Source organism: Mytilus edulis, chromosome 7 (assembly GCF_963676685.1).
Source record: "Mytilus edulis chromosome 7, xbMytEdul2.2, whole genome shotgun sequence".
In the NCBI taxonomy this organism is placed as follows: Eukaryota; Metazoa; Mollusca; class Bivalvia; order Mytilida; family Mytilidae; genus Mytilus; species Mytilus edulis.
Genome location: NC_092350.1, coordinates 81,716,719 through 81,734,231, shown reverse-complemented (window position 1 = coordinate 81,734,231; position 17,513 = coordinate 81,716,719). Strand labels below are relative to the sequence as shown.

General features: G+C 32.6%; 3 protein-coding genes across 3 annotated transcripts in view; all 3 read right to left on the bottom strand.

Moving 5' to 3' along the window:
* The window catches only part of LOC139483457 (uncharacterized), a 64,943-nt gene extending 48,458 nt beyond the window's left edge, over window positions 1-16,485 (bottom strand). Inside the window, exons 1-3 of the mRNA XM_071267481.1 lie at window positions 16,178-16,485; window positions 5,429-5,656; window positions 3,766-3,986 (exon numbers count right to left, since the gene is read on the bottom strand). Coding sequence (XP_071123582.1) covers window positions 3,766-3,986; window positions 5,429-5,651 — 444 coding nt within the window. The 5' untranslated portion in view covers window positions 5,652-5,656; window positions 16,178-16,485. The remainder of the gene's footprint in view (window positions 1-3,765; window positions 3,987-5,428; window positions 5,657-16,177) is intronic.
* On the bottom strand, window positions 13,505-14,203 carry LOC139483456 (uncharacterized). The gene has a single exon (XM_071267480.1). The coding sequence runs from the start codon at window positions 14,201-14,203 to the stop codon at window positions 13,505-13,507; it is 699 nt and encodes a 232-aa protein (XP_071123581.1).
* LOC139483455 (THAP domain-containing protein 11-like) lies at window positions 14,805-15,823 on the bottom strand. Its single transcript, XM_071267479.1, has 2 exons — window positions 15,424-15,823; window positions 14,805-14,845 (listed from the first exon to the last, which is right to left on the bottom strand). Exons 1-2 carry the CDS (start codon window positions 15,821-15,823, stop codon window positions 14,805-14,807), a joined length of 441 nt encoding a protein of 146 aa, XP_071123580.1.
* Window positions 16,486-17,513: the final 1,028 nt, after the last annotated feature.

The window sequence follows — 17,513 nt, the reverse complement described above, 5'->3', positions numbered from 1 at the left end:
ACTAGTATTGACTGCTTTTGCCAATGATGGTTGCCTGACATTGGGCAAAGTCCAGTACAAATTGGTTTGTGATATATATGCATAAGTGACGCCTATGGATTGAACCTGTATGTCATTCAAATCTTCTTGAAATGTTGAACAGGAATATATATGGTGGGATCTTGACCGTTTCCAAGTTTTCAAAAAGATGGGGGATGGGGTTGGTGGTTACCCAAGGGGATTTCCCCTTTTATTTCATTTGATTTGTTTTATTGTCCCATACAAAAATATATATGGTTTCGGGATGGGGATCTTCCACTGTTTACAAGTTTTCAAAAAGAAGGGGGTAGGGGTGAACCCGAGGACTCCCCAAATACTTCATTTGATTTGTTTTATTGTCCCATACAAGAATATATATGGTTTAGGGGGGATCTCAACCTTTTACAAGATAAATGCACATTCTCAAATTGATTGATTGATTGTTGGTTGCTTAACGTCCAGTGGCAAATATTTCATGCATATTCAGGACGAGAACAAGTTCACAATAAATACAATAGGTAGGTTAATATAATAGAGGCCATCTGGGATAATGGTCGGAGATATTTAGACTGCCACTGGAAAATAAGGGTATATTGGATAGGGACAGAAATTTTGCCTTGCAACAGGCCACCTACGGACCCCTCAAAGAGTTGTTGCAAGGGTTCTTAACGTGCAAAGAGCCTGGCACTCTCTTTACACGAGGCATCGGATTTAACGTCCCCCTTCTGACCGGACGTGACTGCGAACTTGATACATCCCGCACAGCCAAACGGACGCCCCACTTCGACAAGCGTTTTACTGCCGGTCGGGAGAAGACCAAGTGACCATATTTCCTTGGGGATTCTCAAATTGAAGGGGGATGGGGTAAGAATAATATGGTTTAGGGAAACTTAATTATCTACAAAATGTCTAATAATGAACAGTAAGTTTCAAACTTCATTTATACAGTCCTACTAGTAAATTTCAAACTTTATATATACAGTCCTACAGATCTTATCAGAAAACAGAAAATTTTCAAATAAATCTGTCCCTCCAATGATTTTCATATGCTAAGATATTTCCCAGATCAAACAAGTGAAACTGCGAGCTACTGCTCACTGATGATACCCCCGCCGCAAGTGGATAATATTAATAGTGTAAAAATATGCAAGTGTTTGGTAAACAGGAAGTTGTCGAGGGATGATTCTGAAAACGCATCACACCGTATAGCTGACTTATATAAATCCTGAAACCAAATTTCAGAAATCCTTGTATTGTAGTTCCTGAGAAAAATGTGACTAAAATTTTCAACTTGGCTATCATGTGTAAAATCATACAAGTGTTCGGTAAACAGGAATTTGTCGAGTGATCAATCTGAAAACGCATCACACGGTATAGCTGACTTAGATAAACCCTGAAACCAAATTTCAGAAATCCTTGTATAGTAGTTCCTGAGAAAAATGCGAGGAAAAATATTCATGGGATGGACGGACTGACGGAAGGACAGACAGAGGTAAAACAGTATACCCCCCTCCTTTTTTAAGCGGGGGTATACTTAATAATGAAAATCATATTTGCAAATCTGAAGGGTTATTTCGCTTTTAACAGAACTATGGTTAAACCTAGTACTCTAACATTACAATGATTACATGTACATACATAATAATAAATAATGAAATTAACTTCAAAATGTCTAATAATATATAGCTTATAATCATCACCACTTAGGAAATACAAAATTTTCAAATAAATCTGTCACTCTTATTTTTATTGTGAGATAAGACATTTACCATACGCTCAGTTATAATATGATAGCAAGAGAAAAATATTAAAAAATACCACTTTTGGATATTAAAAATGGCGATAACTCAAAAAGGAGAAATACTTAAAAATCGTGAAAATTGAACTTGACCTTCATTTAGTCACAAGAAACAACATATCTAAATTTGAAAAAAAAAATCATCACAGCATTTTCATGTTATTGAAGAGACACTTTTTGGCTGTCACCCGTTCGCCCTCCCCCTGTACATCCCCAAATCAATAACCGATATTTCCTTCCGAAATCCGGTTAAAAATCAACCTTTTCACGATAAACAAATGAACAAATTCATGTCAGCTTGTACATTAAGAATGTTTTAAAATGATTTTATTTAATTTCTTAGTGCGCAACACCAAAACAAATGCCCATTTTGATTTCCGGTGTTGTTCAAAACACATAGTTCTGACAATTGTGACATCAATTACGCGCAGCCCATGTTTTATGAGAATTAGAACATGGCTCTGTTTCCAAAGCGAAAAAAGAACATCATATTAGAATTGGTTGTAACCACTTCCCATCTATCCATTTAGTTTTCAAGATGAACTTCAAAGACAGTACTGCTAACTCTGATAAATAAATTTTAGGGCAATATAAAAGAAGTAAATAAATCATCATCAGTCATTTGGAATTCAAACCCACGATCTCATGCGCTCTAGGGAATCAGCCTACAATGAGGCCAAGGAGACAGTATCTGACTTTGGACAGGTCCAGGCCTCTACAATAACTTTTTTTTCAACTTGCTTGTCCAAATGAAATTGTAACTTGTCCAAAAAAAATCTTAATAATAACCTTTTTTGCATTTCAAGTTGATTCAAGGAACAAAATGAAATAAAAAAACATTGAACAGAACTTAATTTATATCCTTTGAAATACTTTTAAAAGATATGAGCCATGAACAGCTGAATTTAGTTGTGTCACAGGACTTAGGTTCTAGTTTTTATCAATGCTAAAGTCTCATCATACTTTGCACATGAGGCACCATCTGATTGGCCTCTAAATGCACACTCATTGGATTTTTATCCTATTTTTTTTTAAAGTTGAAAAAAGTTTATTCAAATGCAATCAATAAAAAGAATATGAGGTATGATTGTCAATGAGACAAAAGACCAAATGACACAGAAATTAACAACTATAGGTCACTGCATTGCAAGTATTGTTTTTTCTACATAAAGATCAAACATGATTTGATAATTTTTATGGTAAATAATTTCCTCATTCTTATTTAAAAAATATGGTATGGACATTGGTATTAATTATTATAAAGCAACAAAATAAGGTAGGAAAAGAGGTTCTGATTTGTCTTGGTCCAGAAATGTTTACTGCCTTGCCAAACTGTCTATTAATCCTGTCTATGAAATATGTCTCCTACGGTGCCCAACTGTCTTTTAAACTTGGAGCCGAATCATTTCCAAGCTTGTGACAAACTGTCTTTTAAAGTTACCTTATCTAAAAAGCGCATGGTTGAATGGGATCGGCAAGACTGGTTTCCGAGAAAAGTGTACTTTTTACCTGTTAAAAGTTCTTGACAAAGAACCAGTTTTAAATTATCGATTGCAAGTCTGAGGGGTCTTGAGAAATAAAAAGTTTAATTAGTTTCAGTTTAAAAAGGAAAGATGTCAAACAAATCTTCTTTTCTTGTTTTTTTTTGTAATAATTATACTTTGTTCATCAAAGTGGGATTAAAATTTATTTTCTGCAGAATAATTCTACTTGTCCCATCGGACAAGCTTGGTATAGCTTTTACTTGTCCAACCTTTTTTACCTCTGGTACCGGACAATCGGACAAGCGTTATTGTCGAGGCCTGCCAGGTATTTCAATATTCACATATGACTAGGTTTATTAAATCAAAGGTGTGCATAAAAATACTTGAGAGACATTGACAAATTGAATATTCATTTTGCAACAGTTTGTTTGTTTTAAAAACATTACAGTCCTTTCAATACCATACCTGAGATACTTCCATCCATTGCGTCTCAAATTCAATGTCAGATATGCTCCCATTACAATGTGCCAACTTATTTCTACAGTCTTTTATCCTAGAGAGATCTGCCCCTTGATTTGTATCATTGGGAACAGGAAGTATGTCTGATATCTGAATCGGAGTTAGATTTCTAATTAGCAGTATCATCAATGTCAAGTCAAAGTCACTGGAACAAACTGGTTTTTGATCTGAAATTACAAAACAGCAGTTGAACAGAAAGAAGTGGGATATATATCCCCATGAACATGATGAAACCCTTTGAAAAGTGGGGAACTGTGTTTTGTCTCCCCTTCCTTTTATTCTTAATCAATCGTTTTAAAAGTCATATGAAACTTCAAATTTAAAAGAAAGTTAAACATTTTTTATATACATCATGTACATGTCATTGCATGTTGGATGGTTAAGTTTTACTCTAAACGAAGTGAACGAGAACCTTTGTTTAACAGAAAATCCTTTATATTATCAAAATCTTCATAAATGTATCCCTATTGAATAATTAACTTCCCAGACACTAATTAGACGATATTTTCCCAGATGCAGTGACTTTAACTCGAGATTTAAGGTTCGTTATAATTTCGTCCCCGAAACAGCAGTGAGCACAAATGCGAGGGGAAACCCGTAATATAAGAAATTCAATGTAAAAACACATGCTCTTGGAGTCAAATATAAATAAAAGATTCTTAAAGGAATAGTTTAATTAACCAATTGGAACACATGAAAACAAATAGCATGGCTCTTTTAGTCCAATTATCTGTCACGCTTTCCACATGCTCAATTTTTTATAGTTTGTTAATGTGACAATCTGGTAAAGTTCGGTAACAAACTTGAAAGTTAAATAGCTTGCTATCAACAACCACTGAACAAAATATTATTTTCGATAGATGTTTGATAAATATAATAAAAAAGTTCATGCAAAATTTTGTTAAACACATATGTTTGTATTGGTTCAATATCAAGCAAGTCGTTTCATATGACTTTAAATTTTGTTAAATCATGTAAACATGGTAAAGGGAGAATATACAATTTGGGGACAAAACCAATGAAATTCAAACGCTTCTCAATAATATTTGATGTGTTTTTGCAGATGAAATGTTGAAAATATGCAATTAAACAAAACTTCTGTCATGCGTTGAACCAGGTCATTTTAAAATTGCCAAATTACACATAATTTGTATTTCACATGCTTTCAAATACTATCGACTCAATGAGCCTAACTGTGGACAAAAAAGGTTATAAAACAGCAAAAGTTGTTTAGTGTTTATCTAATAAATGGGAAGTAAAGTAATTTGTAATGTTGTTATGGTTCATTAAGCCAAAATGTTCCTTGAAATTAGCATATTTTGCTAAAACAAAATCTCCTTAAAGTGATAAATACTAAGACATCATAGATTAATATTTCTGAAAGCCTTTTTTTTCAAGATTAAAGATTGAGAATGGAAATGAGGAATGTTTCAAAGAGACAACAACCTGACTAAAGAGCATAAACCAGAAGTCCACCAATGGGTCTCCTCTTTGAACGTCTAACCCGTTGTAGGTTTTCCATCAAATTTATGCTTTTATAATTAAAACACCAATCAAACAACGTTACCAGTACTAATAATCAATAATATTTATTATAAAAAATGTTAACCTCGTGGTGGAAATAATATGTTCCATTGTCTTCTATTAGTATGTTTCTTTATTTTCACGGATTCTTTATTTAAAGTTGCCTGTAACACTGCAGGATCAAATTCTTTATCAAATCGTTTTCTGACCACTGGTTCAGACACTTCTTTCAAAAGTTTGTCTAATGTGACATAATTCTGATTTTCTTTTGAACATGTTGGACGTGGGTCCTTTGAACAAGTCGCCATCTCACCTAAAACAAAAATTAATAGAACTTTATCAATTACAAGATTGTTTAGTTTTCCATTGTCATATCGTTAATAGACATGCTATAAAACCAGGTTTAATCTGCTAAAAATTTGCTACATGTATCAGAAAATGTCTTGACCAACTGACCAAGTCAGGAATATGTCAGAACTTTGCTATCCATTCGTTTTGTGTGCTTGAGCTATTGATTTTGTAATTTGATAAGTGACTCTCTGACATGAATTTTCCTCGGAGTTCGGTATTTTTTTAAATTAAGTAATTAATGTTCAAAAAATGTGTATAAATATTTTGTCTTGCATATATAGGATCAGAAAAGATGATTTTCCAAGACAAAAGGCAAAAAGGTAAGGGACGACATCAAAAGTTCAATAAAGGATAAAAAACTTAATTCACATAGTTTTTTCACTGACCCCCACACCCCCCTCTTAACTTAATTTGGGAAAAATTGATTGACCAATAGGAATATATGTAAAATCGATTTTGGATTACCAAAACTTGCAGCAATGTTGACCCCCCACCCCCAAACTATTTGCAGGCCTCGACAATAACGCTTGTCCGATTGTCCGGTACCAGAGGTAAAAAAGGTCAGACAAGTAAATTAAGCTATACCAAGCTTGTCCGATGGGACAAGTAGAATTATTCTGCAGAAAATAAATTTTAATCCAACTTTGATGAACAAAGTATAATTATTAACAAAAAAACAAGAAAAGAAGATTTGTTTGACATCTTTCCTTTTTAAACTTAAAATTATAGAAAAGTTTGTGGAAATATGGAAAATCAATGAAATTAGCATTTGAAGATTAAAGGAAACACCAAAATCACTTAAATAGGTGATAACTGAATTTATCAAATCACTGAAATAGGTGATAATGAAATCACTTGTTTAAGTAGCACTCCTAACAGTTTTAAGAAAGGAAGCAGATGGATTCATGACAAAATTGTGTTTTGGTGATGGTGATGTGATTGTACATCTTACTTTACTGAACATTCTTGCAATTTACAATTATCTCTATCTATAATGAACTTGTCCCAGTAGTTTCAGTGGAAAATTTAAGTAAAAATTAACAAATTTTATGAAAATTGTTAAAAATTGACTATAAAGGACAATAACTCCTTAGGGGGTCAATTGACCATTTCTGTCATGTTGACTTATTTGTAAATCTTACTTTGCTGAACATTATTGCTGTTCACAGTTTATCTCTATCTATATTAATATTCAAGATAATAACCAAAAAAAGGCAAAATTTCCTTAAAATTACAAATTCAGGGGCAGCAACCCAGCAACCAGTTGTCCGATTCATCTGAAAATTACAGGGCAGATAGATCTTGACATGATAAACAATTTTACTCCATGTCAGATTTGCTATAAATGATTTGGTTTTTGGATTATAAGCCAAAAACTGCATTTTACCCCTATGTTCTATTTTTAGCCGTGGCAGCCATCTTGGTTGGATGGCCCGGTCACTGGACACATTTTTTAAACTAGATACCCCAAAATTAATTGTGGCCAAGTTTGGATTAATTTGGCCCAGTAGTTTCAGAGGAGAAGATTTTTGTAAAAGCTAACGCCGGACGACGACGACGAAGGACGCCAAGTGATGAGAAAAGCTCACTTGGCCCTTTGGGCCAGGTGAGGTAACTAGAACCATAGTCCTGTGACACAACTAAATTCAGTTGTTCATGGCTCATATCTTTTAAAAGTATTTCAAAGGATATAAATCAAGTTCTGTTCAATGTTTTTTTAATTCATTTTGTTCCTTGAATCAACTGGAAATGCAAAAAAGGTTATTTAAGAATTTTTTTGGACAAGTTACAATTTCATTTGGACAAGTAAGTTTTGGTATGTACTTGACAAGTTGAAAAAAAAGTTATTGTAGAGGCCTGAACCTTCCTATTGTGGTCATAAACCTTGATTCAAAATTTCATAGATTTCTATTTACTTAAAACTTAAGTTATTGTGTGAAAACCAAGAAAATGATTAATGGGCCCTTTTTGGACCCTTTTTCCTAAAATATTGGGATCAAAACTTCCAAAATCAATCCCAACCTTCCTTTTGTGGTCATAAACCTTGTGTTAAAATTTCATAAATTTCTATTCACTTTTACTAAAGTTAGAGTGCGAAAACTAAAAGTATTCGGACGACGACGACGCAGACGACGACGCCAACGTGATAGCAATAAGACGAAAAATTAAAATTTTTGCGGTCGTATAAAAATTACTCCTTACAGTGAAGAATTGAGAAGTTACCTACAGTTTAGGCTTATTGCTGCCACTAAATTTAATAAAAGGAAACTGATTGAACTTGCAGAATATGCACACAACCTTAAATTGGAAATTATTGAAGAAGATGACTTATAATAAAGATCTGTGTAAAGAGTGGCGTCTAATTTCAACAAAAGAAGGACAGTCTCATTATGTAATAGATGTGACGGAGGTAAAGGATTGGACAGCTGATCTCAGAGGAGTGCCTAGTGTTGAAACTTGAGATATAATGATATATTTGCTCAGTACTTGTCAGTGGTCAGACGATAGACTGCGTGATTATAAACAAGACAATGGTTATAAGTTGTTTATATGCAATCACATTTCAGACGTCAGGCTGTACAAAACTGATACTTTAGGTTACATGTATGTTCATGCCAATTGTGCTCCAGAAACCAGACAGAGCCGATCCCTATAATACATGGGTACTTATGGATTCCACAGGATATTTGAAGTCTGGAGGATGTACTTGTGTGGCATAAGTAGTACAAATCATTTAATGTATGTACATTTAGAACATTTTATCATTGATAACTCTCTAAAACTAAAATGAAACACTATTTGACCAATTGTATCAACAAAAATACATAATATTATATTATACTTCCTTGATCATAATGTCAACATAATGTCATTGATGTAGTCTTATATATATGCATGTACAATCAACTTTGAATCAAGGATTGTATGCTACAGTACAGTTCAAGAGTACCAACTCTCCCACACCCTACACCGAGGAAAATGTCGGAGCCACTCCGACAAACTCCGATATTCCTCTCAAAATGTTGGGAGGAATTTGGGAGTAATCTCTCCCAAAATCAGGTAAATGTTTATTGTGATAACGAGCTCACTCTCGACACCGAGGAATTAATTGCCCTTATCCTACTTTGATCTATACCGGCACAAGACTGAATGGGTAATTGGATTACCTGACAGGTAAAGGTTGAAGTTATAAAGAGTTATATTTCCGGTCTACTGTACCAGTTTAAGTGTCAAACCGGTGTATAATTTTAAATGTCTTTTATACTAATTAAATTTCATTTGTGGTAATAAAAACTAAAGTCAAAATATTTTCGTATTTTTTGTTAGCCCATCTAAAAATATCTTAACCTTAATGTACTTGCTTTAAAAAAAAAACGATTATAAAATATAGCGGAATATGTGAAAAACAAAATATTCTACTTCAAAGTTAAAGTCTTTATTTAAAAATTATAAGTCTAAAAGTTTTATATATGCAAGTAAAAAGGAAAATTTATTCACCATTCATTAGACAAAATGATTGCCCCGTATTAATTGTGTAAATCTACGGCATTTTCTTTTTACGATTATCTAATTGCTGGAATGAATAAAAGATTTAAAAGCAAAATGTTGTTGTTAATTCTTTCAATTGTATTTAAGTTTTATAAAAAATGAAAACTACTTAATTTTGACCTCGATGTCTTCACCAGTAAATTAATATTTTATTTACGAAATGAGCATACTTGTGTAAAAATAACCGGAAACTTTCGCTAAATTAATCTGAGCAGTTAAATAAAATTACGTGTTTGAAAGTTTTGTATATTCAAGTAAAAAGGAAAAGATTATTCACCATTCGTTATGCTTAACAATTACGGCATTTTCGTTTTACGATTTGTTGGCAGTACAGCAGAATAATAATACATTTCCGTTACAACAGGAATACTTCCAGCTGCATTAATTCGTCTTTGTTTAATATTAACTTTCGCACAATGAATGTAAATTTGTGTATTTTCAACAAAAGATTTTAAAAACAATTATTTGCCGTGCGAAGACAATTCCACGATACACATCTCAGTTATCAACAGTTTGGGTTGAACTTGAACTTGACTTACTTAACAATGTTAAATGCTAAAAATAGTTAACATCAATGTTATCCACAGCACGAGTTTTTTAAAGGGCGGGAAAAAATATCGCGTACTAGTAAACTCAGGTGACCTTTCTGGCCGACCGTGGGAAAGTCCATTCAAGGTTTCTAAAGTTGCAGAACGACATTTTTGTGCAATCGTATTGAGGCTCCAGAAGGTCCTTTTACAATTGATTTATCGGGAAAATATAATTCTTATCCGAATAAACGTGAACACATTTTTAACTATTTGAATTTTAATGTTTTATCTTTCAAAAAAGAAAGTACATTAGTTATATGTCCATGGTCAATAATATAGATTTACAGTTGGTGATGTATTAATGGAAATTATGATGGAATTTGTCGGGGGTGACTGATTGTATTCAAATGACAATAATCATGATAATACGATAAAGAAATGCCAATTGTAGGCGGTTGGGAAATTTTGAAAATAAAATGATGACTGATTTAACTGGAATAGAATATTATGATGGGCAATTATGAGGTTTGATAAATTTTATTAATAATAAAGGATTAGTGACCTATCGGATAGCGATAAGCGGATTACTTATCATCACAACTTTTAACATCTTTTGTAAACGTAAAATGATTGAGCGTCATAAACTTGTCAAACACCGGTAGAATTATAGTACATTTATAATATAATTAATGTGAAAATATTTTTCACTTTCCAAATTCAAATGACGAAATTGATATAAATACTTTCGTCAATTTGAAAACCGTTCCGTAAAATGCGAAAATGACGAACACTATCAATATCACTTGAAATTATTTCCTTTGTCAACAGAGTTGTCATTTAACAGTTTCTGTTCGTAATTTGAATTATTCAAGTCTGTATAAATGTACCGAGGTGGTGAAACATCATATTTTACATTGCTCAATAAATTAAGTTTACTTGATGATCCGATGAATCGGGTTACCGAAAAAAAAACATGATTTTATTAGCCAGTTGATTTTTTTAATAATGAACAATTAATGCGCTGATATTGCTTATTGAATAAGTTATAAAAGAAACTAATTGTGGCAAAATCGTCCTTGCTGAAAGAACACAATGTATGACCTGACCGGACTGTAATAGAAACACAAAATAACAATTTTCTTCATACTTTTTCGTATGTACGTTCTATTTTAAAGATAACGGCATAAGACACAAATATAAAAGATAATAATTATCTTATTCTAAATGATATTGTCACATCTTTATGTGTCAAAGAAAGGAAAACATTTGTTCAATTTATAATACCGTGATTTTAAAGCACACCTGTGCAACCAAGATCGAATAAATGTTCAAAGGTAAATTATCTGGGTAATCCAATTATGTTGTCACGCGTCGTTAATTTGAAGTACATCCGATGGGCAATAAACCAATTAACAGCCACGCGGTGTTGGGAGAGAATCTTTGGAGGATTTTAGGAGTGAAATCCGCGGTACTCGGTGTGATTCCGAGAAACACGGAAATCGGAGAAAAAAGTTATCGAATCGATATTTTTGAACAGTACTGTATTTATATAAATCCTTGGTACAATGGACATGTTTACTACATGTAAAAAACTAAATGTATGTAAAAATAAGATGTGGTACATGTATGATTGATAGCATATGAGATAACTCTGCACAAGACCAAATATTGTTGATATAAACAGATATTATATCTGTAAATTGCCATACATCTTTTATCAAGAAGAAAATAAGCCAACAAAACAGTTTACTTAACAGTTTTGTTTCTATTCATGTACAATGTAGTACCGTAGGATTTGAAATTTAGGCTCTTACATTTTGTGATGAAATGATAATGTGTAGATACATGTATATACAGCAGTTACAAGACTAAGACTGTACCTTGTGATATTGTTTTGTTCAAAATAATCCAACACAAGTCCATGGCATATATGTCATACAATGTATATACATGTACATGTATGTCATTCACATTGTATGTACACTTAATGACTTATAATGTAGTTCTCAGTTATTACAATTATCAACTTTTTTTTATGCCCCACCTACGATAGTAGAGGGGCATTATGTTTTCTGGTCTGTGGCTCCGTTCGTTCGTTCGTTCGTTCGTTCGTCCGTCCGTCCGTTCGTTCGTCCCGCTTCAGGTTAAAGTTTTTGGTCGAGGTAGTTTTTGATGAAGTTGAAGTCCAATCAACTTGAAACTTAGTATATATGTTCCTTATTATATGATCTTTCTAATTTTAATGTCAAATTAGAGTTCTGACCCCAATTTCACGGTCCACTGAACATAGAAAATGATAGTGCGAGTGGGGCATCCGTGTACTGGGGACACATTCTTGTTGTATTTGATTTAAGACATGAATATTTTTAGTACTAAACATGTTTATAATGTAGATGTTTCTTATTGCAGAGATGATGATGTAAACACGTGGTAGCCTTATTGTTTGCATTAAGTTCCTTTGTTTCACGGCATACTGATCGCCATACTTTGGTTGGCACTGATACCATTTGTGCATGGGACAAGCCAAAACAGGAGACCAGACCATCAAAAATTGCTCTATTGGAATACTTTAGCAAGAAATCAGACATGAAGCATACATTTAATCCTGTAAAACAGAGAGAGACACATGCATCCAAAGAGACCTTCAACTCAAGGTAAAAATGTATACATATATAAAAGATTACATGTATGGGGTTACAATGATTGCCAATGATACGACTCTTCACAAAATTTAAATGACACAGAAATTAGAAACTACAGGCATTCAACAATGAGCAAAGCCTATACTGCATAGTCTAGCTATAATTAAATAGTCTGAAATGACAAATTCCATGTAAACAATTCAAACAAGATACCTGATATATCTGAATTTTAATTTTATGTACAAAATAATGAATGAAAAACAAATATGTAGCAAAGCAAAAGCAGCACCCACTCTTTAGAAAATTCTGACAAGAAATCAAAATACAATGTATGTATTGTCATGGTTATTAAAACTATCTGAATGACAGTGGGATATATATAAACATAAAAAAATAGTGGCTGAAACTTGTATAAATTTTACTTATACACTATGTACATGTACATGTGTATCACCCCTTACTGTTACATGTAAAAAATGTTGTAATTCAAGTAACTTAGTTTGAATATTGCATTCTGACAGACGGTTTTGAAAAAAATATCTGAAAGACTTCGATAAGGCTAATCTTAATAACTAAATGAAACCAAAATGTGCAGTGCAAAATTTTCTATCACTTTATTAAAATATTAATTCTTTTAATTGCAGGTTTATGATCTATCCAAGGTTTTTTGAAATTAGTAGATCCACCATCAGATGAAAGTGAAAGTAACGAGGAGACTCAGAGACCGCTGAATATTTTCCCGACATGTTAAGAGGATTAAGTGACAGTGATGACATTATGGAATATTTACACAACAAACATGACAACTCATATATATTTATAATGTATAGCATGGTACAATTGGACAGGGAGATAAATACTGTGTGTCTACCAGGGAAGCAGCAAATACTTATTTTAAAGTCTTTGGTTTGATCTGGCCAGGGTTAGCACCCTTGACCTCTCCAACTCAAGGAGTCAATCTTTTTGAAGGGCATTTAAACCAGGATAATTAAACAGACCTAAAGGGTTAAGGGCCTAATTCTTTAAAATTACAAAATCAAGGTGTCGTGTGATTGCAAGTGAGACAACTACATTGTATCTACTGTTTGATCATTTATTAGCTAACGGTTTCATCAAATTGCAAATGAATCCAGCCACTATCATCATGGGATAAACAAGTGGTTTTTGTGTCCATAGTAGAATCTGAGATAACATTTTGAATTTCTTCATTCTCTGTATTGCTTGTTCAACATATATTCTTACGTTAGCAATTTTTCTGATTTTCCTTATTTCATAGGCCGTCAAACGTTTTCCCTTTCCCCATGAACATTTTCTTGTAAATGGGGGCATAGTTAAATAAGCCCTTCTCTCAAGAAGAAGGTCTCTTATCCTGAATCCGTGGTCAGCCATATTTTCATCTCCTGCCGATACTAAATCAAGAAACCCAGAATTTTCAGTAATATATCTATCAGATGTGTTGCCTCCATAAAGATCCGAAATATAATTAAAATTACCATTTGGAGTTATGCTGACTAAGCATTTATATGTGTTATGGGACTTGTAAGTACTGAATGTTTTAGCTTGAGTTGTTGGATTCCTTGGCCTTTGTATAAACAATTCTTTACAATCAATTACAGCTGTGGTATTGGGATATGATTTCTTAAATGATGCAGGCATATATATATGCTCTTTAATTAAAGCTTTGGATGGCCATTCTAGATCTTTTAATATAGACTTCATATAATATATCCATGTTGTAAATATTTGAGATATTCTACTGACTGAAACACCAAATATATCTGCCAACATTTTTTCTGGTAGAGCTTGCCATAGGTTGGAAAACTTTTGTGTTTTATAGTTGTTGTACTAAAACTGTAGCTGTGATCCTCTGAAACATCTATGATATCTATAAAAAAAAGTACAGGTATGTATAAAAATATAAAACTTATTTGTAGAAAGAACAATTGAAGAAATGAAGAAAAAAAGGATATATCACAGATGTCAAATGTCAACTCTATTTAATGTGTTTATTAAGTATAGTAACCAAATGTAGGTTTACAAATATTTAATTGCAGATTGGTTGTAGAATACACAAGTTTATACATCTGTTACCTTTTGTGTAGTGTTATTGGATGTACATATACATGTTGCATTTTTTTTTTCAAACTATTCAAAATGGCACATGCACTCTAATAATTAATACTCATTTTGATCATTTTACTTCTGTATTCTCAATTTTTTCCATGCCAACATACTTCATAAAGTTCATTTTTTGGTACTAATTATAAACATGATAAATACCAGAATGATTATTACCTTTAACAGTTTCAACTTCAACTTCTTTGATAGATATATGGGAACATTTTTTGCAATATCCTCCTGTGTAAATACTGATTGCTGGTTCTCTTTCTTATCTAACAATATCAACATCAGTTGTTTCATTTGGAATATCTGTTAAATATAATAGAAAATTCTAATAAATATGATGTTTTTAAAGCAATTTTCTACCTGGCAATTCTAAGATTACAAAACTGCACACACTATAAAATGATTGGATAAGACAACCAGGAAAGCTTTTTCACAGCTAGAATAGTAGGGACCAGTTTAATCTTTTCTATGGTTTGAGAGTCAGTTACATTTATTTAATTACATTTTATTTTTTAACCATCAATTTGCCACCAATGACACAAATGAATGAGTATTGGTGCTATACTCTTTGTTTACATTTATACATGACATGTAGCTCAAAAATGCAAAACTATTATTCTTTACACATTAGTATTCTTGCTTATATATTTGTAAAAACAATATAAGCAAGTTAAATCAGAGACTTTTACACAGTATTAGGATTCATTACCATTTTTAAAAAAGGACAAAATGTATAATATTAGTACATGTAATATGCCCAAGTTAAACCTAATTTTTGCATGCTTTTTTGTCTTGAAAATATGTTTTAAGTAACTCCTTTTCTTCTTTTGTTGACTTTTTGTACATATAAAGATACTGATTAAACTTTCAACACATCATACCTTTGTTTTGGAATTTCAATTCTCTTTTTCTTTGGCTTGGTTTAATAGCTGCAAGTATTTGTCTCTTTTTAATAGAGCTATCTGGTCTTTCTGATAATGGTTGTTTGAAGTTATTTTTATGGAATAATTCTGGAATATTGTTTTGTGCAGTCATTCTTCCACCAACGAAATGTCTACTACAAACACGGTGCCAAGCAGGGGGTTCATAATCAGCTGGTCTATCAATCATTTTTAACCACTTTCTCCTCATCTGAGCATTTTTTATCTTTGTGGGATATTGATAAAACTCTACATTCTTCATAAACTCGTGTTTGTCAGTGTTCTTTCTGGTATCTGATTTGCAACCAGGAACAACACAACACAAATTTCTTTTTCCGTCCGCTTTCTTGGCTCTACCCATTGTTTTGAAAATTTACCGCTGTTGAAATAAAAGTGTCCAAAAATTTGACGTTGTCACGTGATCGACATACCATTTCTTGTTTTACGACAGAAGAGTTCCAACATCTCGGAAACGACGTATTCATCTTTATTTATTGTTGAATATGAAAAAAACCGTTAACTGATGACAGCGTTTCTAAAATATGTCTGAATTAAAAAAAAAGTTCATACAGACTTCGTCCCCTGTCACAGGTAATGCCTGCCTCATATTATTTTTATGACATTGACCTACAGTGACCATGGTGACCTAATGTTGTATATATATTTATCATCTTTCTCATTCAACTAACTTTTGTACGTCTACAGGTCTACTTACCAATATAATATCGTCACAAAAAATCATCAGATTCACTTGATCTGGTCGTAAAGTCTTTAATACAAACTGCATGTATTAACCACAAGCACTTGTTTCTATCCGTACGAAGGTCGACTATCCCTATAAATAGCTGTTCTATTGATGTTTCTGTTTAATGTCACTAAGTCATTGGTATACATTGGAGATCTGTTCTACTGTAGTTTCTGTTTAATGTCACTAACTTACTAAGTCATTAGTATACATTGGAGATCTGTTCTAATGTAGTTTCTGTTTAATGTCACTAAGTCAGCCATTTTGACGATCGGACATGTATGTGGAATGTGTCACTGTTGGGTTTCACTAATTAGCGACAAGAAGCGTCAAGAAGCGACAAGAAGCGTCAAGAAGCGACAAGAAGCGTCAAGAAGCGACAAGAAGCTATTTAGCGACAAGAAAACGTTGGTTTTTTTTACAAATATACATTTAGTCATTTTTGATATGCGGGCAGAAGTAAATTAATAATTTTTGTTTTTATATTGACAGATGAAGAAATTGAACAGTTTGCCGGCGAGGAAGGGATTGTGTAGTTTTCATTATTATATTGATAGATGAAGAAATTAAACAACTGTAAGAGCAAATGAAATGCAGACGCTATAAAATGAAAATAAAAACAGAGATTTTTCACCGTTCCTTTGAAGGATTTATTAAAACAAAAACATGAAATATTATTTCCTTTCTAACTGTACAATTATTTTTTCCTGATAGGACCAACGTTAGCTGTGGCTTCACCCTAAGGTAATACACAATGTAGAACATTAAATGAGATTCACGAGGCGCGTTTCCCTTGTTTTATTGCTAAAATAACATCCAATTAACACCTTCAACTTTGTGCAGGCGTCAGACTATACAATTAACGTGACGGTACCCAAATTGCACCTATTTTGACAGTTTTTTCAACTACGTTTTTTTTTATCAAGACAAACATTTCCATTTTGTGTTTATTTCGTAGCCGTATCCTTCTTTATTATAAAGGTACACCAATTTGTTTTTCAATTAATATGGAATCATAGAAAAATTGGTCTGAACTAACCTCCAAACCATCAATGATTCGGTAATGAGGAGTACCCAAATTGCATCCATGCTTAAATTTGCATGGTCAAAAGTCGAATAACAGAGCTTTTGTTTATTTTTTTCAAATATTTTGAACAATTGGATATTTGTCCATGCTTACTCTTCTTTTTTTAAGAAATGGATACTTGAAACATACTGTATTTACTAATTTTAAAAAGATGACGTTTTGATGACGTCGCATGGCGACATTTCAGTACATTTTGCTTTTTCAGTAAACACTTCATCT

Excerpts from the sequence above, each read along its gene's own strand:
- LOC139483455 (XM_071267479.1), bottom strand. The coding sequence starts at position 15,823 with ATGGGTAGAGCCAAGAAAGCGGACGGAAAAAGAAATTTGTGTTGTGTT. Across the intron at positions 14,846-15,423 it reads ATTGAAATTCCAAAACAAAG|ATATTCCAAATGAAACAACT; the intron begins GTATGATGTGTT and ends TATATTTAACAG.
- LOC139483456 (XM_071267480.1), bottom strand. The coding sequence starts at position 14,203 with ATGTTGGCAGATATATTTGGTGTTTCAGTCAGTAGAATATCTCAAATA.